This window comes from Dipodomys ordii, unplaced genomic scaffold (genome assembly GCF_000151885.1).
Source record: "Dipodomys ordii isolate 6190 unplaced genomic scaffold, Dord_2.0 Scaffold128, whole genome shotgun sequence".
NCBI classification, from domain to species: Eukaryota; Metazoa; Chordata; class Mammalia; order Rodentia; family Heteromyidae; genus Dipodomys; species Dipodomys ordii.
Window position 1 is genome coordinate 2,459,219 of NW_012267344.1, and position 3,829 is coordinate 2,463,047.

Sequence of the window (3,829 nt, forward strand, 5' to 3'; positions counted from 1 at the left end):
CCACAGCTCCACTTCTGGCTTTTTGATGATTCATTGGAGATAAGAGTCTCAGGGACTTTTCCTGCCCTGTGTGGTCTTGAACCTTGATCCTCAGATCTCAGCCTCCTGGGTAGCTAAGGATGATAGGTGTGAGCCACCGGTGCCTGCTCATCTGTCTTAAATGGAGAGATATACTGCTATATATTGATGTTGGCATTTGAAACAGCCTGAATTTCCGCCTCCCCCCCCCTTTTTTAAATAAATAAAGGCTTAGGAGGTTTGGGGCATGGCTCAAGTGATAGAATATTTGCCTAACAAGTATGAAACACTGATTTTCATGCTAGTGCCAAACGCACAGAAAATGTTTAAAGATTGTAACATTCATGAAGTCAAGCTAAGTAGAACAATGAGTCATAATTCTCTTACTCTGTGATGAACGTTTGCTGTATAACCTTTCAGACTAAAGTCTTTTAAGTATGTGCGTATATTTATTTATGTGGTAATGCCATCTTTTTTTTTTTTTTGGACCAGTCCTGGGGCTTGAACTCAGGGCTGAGGCTCTGTCCATGAGCTGCTTTTTGCTCAAAGCAAGCACTCTACCACTTGAGCCATAGCTCAATTTCCCGTTTTCTGTTGGTTCATTGGAGATAAGAGTCTCATGGACTTTCCTGCATGGGTGGCTTTTGAACCACAATCTTCAGATCTCAGCTTCCTAAGTACCTAGGGTAACAGGCCTAAGCCACTGGCGCCAGGCTAGAGTCTTACATTTAATATACGTTCTTTATTATATGTACACAGCTTATCTCTTGAAATCCCCTTTGACTATGTCAGAAGGCAAATACTTGTTTAAGTTCCTCCTTCCTTTTCTTTGGTGTTTATTCAGCTTTTAGTGCCGAAGTCTGCTGGTGACTTTGGAAGGTATAAAATGTATTCAATGAGATTTTAGCGGTGAAGGAAATTTGTTTTCCAGTAGAGAAGATGAGAAAGGAGAAACAGCATTTATTAAGCATTTTGTATTATGGTAGCCTTCCCATACTTGGGCCTATGGAGCAACTATCACAGTATGGAGTGGGGCAGGGTAGAAAGGAAGAGCAAGGGCTTGAATAAATGAAAAGCTATATAAAGTACTACTGGAGGATTGGCGGGGGGGGGGGGGGGGGGGGGGGAAGTGGCCTGGTCCTAGAGCTTGAACTCATGGCCTGGACTCTTACTTTTCTGTGCTAAAGGCTAGTGCTCTACCACTTGAGCCACAGAACCACTTCCCACTTTTTCTGGGTAGTTTATTGGAGATAAAGAGTCTCACGGATTTTTCCTGCCCGAGCTGGCTTCAAGAAGGTGATCCTCAGATCTCAGCCTCCTCAGTAGCTAGGATGACAGGCGTGAGCCACCAGCACCCAGCTCACCATGTTTGTGTGTATGTGTGTGTGTGTGTTTTTTCTTTGCAGAAAGAAATTCAAGCCATGAGCCAATGTCACCATCCTAATATTGTGTCTTACTACACGTCCTTTGTGGTCAAAGATGAGCTGTGGCTTGTCATGAAGCTGCTCAGCGGAGGTGAGTATGGCCTGGCTTGGAGCGTCCACAAGGAACTTGGAGAAGATAGGAAGACTCTTCTCAGTTCCAGTGCTGCAGCTGAGCCCAGACAGAGCTCACTCTGTGCGTCTTAAGCCTCTTAAACTTCTTTGTTAAGGATGGCATCTCCCTCCCTCCATTTCTCTTCCCATCCCAAGATAGGAACTTCATGTACTGTCTTACTCTGTTACTTCTTGATGTGATGTTAAGTATGACTTATTCTCCTCTATTTCTTGCGTGCTGCACATGAGATGAAAAGGCTTGTTTACATTCAAGTTAAACTGGTTTGGGGGCAGAATGGTGTGTGTGTGTGTGTGCGTGCGCATGTGTGCATGTGTGCGTGCATGTGTGCGTGCATGTGTGTGCATGTGTGTGTGCATGTGTGCGTGCATGTGTGTGTGCATGTGTGCGCACGTGCATATGCAAGCCTGGGCTATCAGTATTGGGTCGCATGAAGAAACATTTGCTGGGGGCTGGGAAGGTGGCTTAGTGGTAAAGTACTTACCTAGCATGCATGAAGTCCTGGGATCTATTCCTCAGTTCCACACACACACAGAAAAAGCAAGAAGTGGCACTGGACTTCAAGTGGTAGAGTACTAGCCTTAAGCAAAAGAAGCTCAGGAAGAGTTCCCAGGCCCTGAGTTCAAGCCCCAGGACTGCCCTCTCTCCCCACCCCCCCAGAAAAAAAAGAAATATTTGCTGGTGTGTGTGTGTGTGTGTGTGTGTGTGTTTGCTGGTATTGGGGCTTGAACTCAGGGCCCAGACGCACTGTCCTGTAGCATTTTTACTGAAGGCTGGCACTCTGCCTCTTGAGCCATAGCTCCACTTCCAGCTTTTTGTTGGTTCATTGGCAGTGAGTCACACAGACTTTCCTATCTGGGCTGGCTTTGAACTGTGATCCTCAGATCTCAGCCTCCTGAGTAACTGGGATGACAGGCATGAGCAATTAGCACCCAGCCATAATTGTTTTCTTAACAGTTATTTTGAGAATGAAAAGTTGGGTTTTCCTTTAATCTGTTGCAGCAAAGCAGTGATGTGTTGAGTCCAAATGGCTCTAAATGATCTCTGAGCGGGTTCATTTTTTTTTTTTTTTTGGGTTCCGTCATGAGGCTTGAACTCTGGGCCTGGGCGCTGTCCCTCAGCTCTTCAGCTCAAGGCTAGCGCTCTACCACTTGAGCCACAGCGTCACTTCTGGCTTTTTTTTTCTGATTATGTGGTGCTGAGGAATCGAACCCAGGGCCTCAGGCATGCAAGGCAAGCGCTGTACCACTGAGCCACCTTCCCAGCCCGGGTTCATTTCTTACAGTGAATTCTGTTGTGTGTTTCAGGATCAGTTCTAGATATTATTAAGCACATTGTGGCCAAGGGGGAACACAAAAGTGGAGTCCTAGATGAACCTACCATCGCTACGATACTTCGGGAAGTCTTAGAAGGGCTAGAATATCTGCATAAAAATGGGCAGATTCACAGGTATGGAAGCCGTGACATCATCCACACTCTTCTGAGTTTTCACATTGCTCGTGCGTGCCTGTGTGTGTGCGTGAGTGTGTGTGCGTGTGTGTCCGTCCGTCCGTCCGTGTCCTAGAGCTTGAACTCAGGGCCTTGGAGCTGTCTCTGAGCTGCTTGTGCTGAAGGCTGGTGCTCTACCACTTTGAGCCACAGCTCCATTTCTGGTTTTCTGGTGGTTAATTGGAGATAAGAATCTCACAGACTTTCCTGCCTGGGCTGGTTTTGAACTGAGATCCTCAGATCTCAGCCTCCTGAGTAGTTAGGATTACAGGCATGAGCCACCAGCGCCCGGCTCATTTTTATTTTTTTTGTACCACTGCTGGGACTTGATCACAGAGCCTGGCACTTTGCTTCTTGCTCAACACACGCACTCTGCCGCTTGAGCCACACCTCTACTTCCAGCTTTTTTTGCTGGTGAATTGGACATAAGAGTCTCATGAAGTTTTCCGCTCAGGTTGGCTTCGAACCACAGATTTTCAGATCTCGCATACTCTCTTGAGTCACCAGGATTTCAGGCACTGGTCCCCGGTCTAGACAAGGTGATTTTGATCAATATATACTCTGTCTATGCATAGGATTATTGCGATGAAATGCCCTTGTCTAACTAGTACACGGTAAACATTAAAAAAAGATTGGATATGTTTTCTTTTCCTTTTTTTTGTATGGTTTTTATTATAAAAATGCTGTACAGAGGGGTTACAGTTACATGAGCAAGGTAATGAGTACATTTCCTATGGAGTTTCACAGCCCTTTCACCTAGACTGGCCTT

At 45.9% G+C, this 3,829-nt stretch overlaps 1 protein-coding gene across 1 annotated transcript in view; it reads left to right on the forward strand.

Annotated features, from left to right (window-relative positions):
- Oxsr1 (oxidative stress responsive 1) overlaps nt 1-3,829 on the forward strand; it is a 33,297-nt gene that overhangs the window by 10,402 nt on the left and 19,066 nt on the right. Inside the window, exons 2-3 of the mRNA XM_013030255.1 lie at nt 1,425-1,533; nt 2,880-3,021. Coding sequence (XP_012885709.1) covers nt 1,425-1,533; nt 2,880-3,021 — 251 coding nt within the window. The remainder of the gene's footprint in view (nt 1-1,424; nt 1,534-2,879; nt 3,022-3,829) is intronic.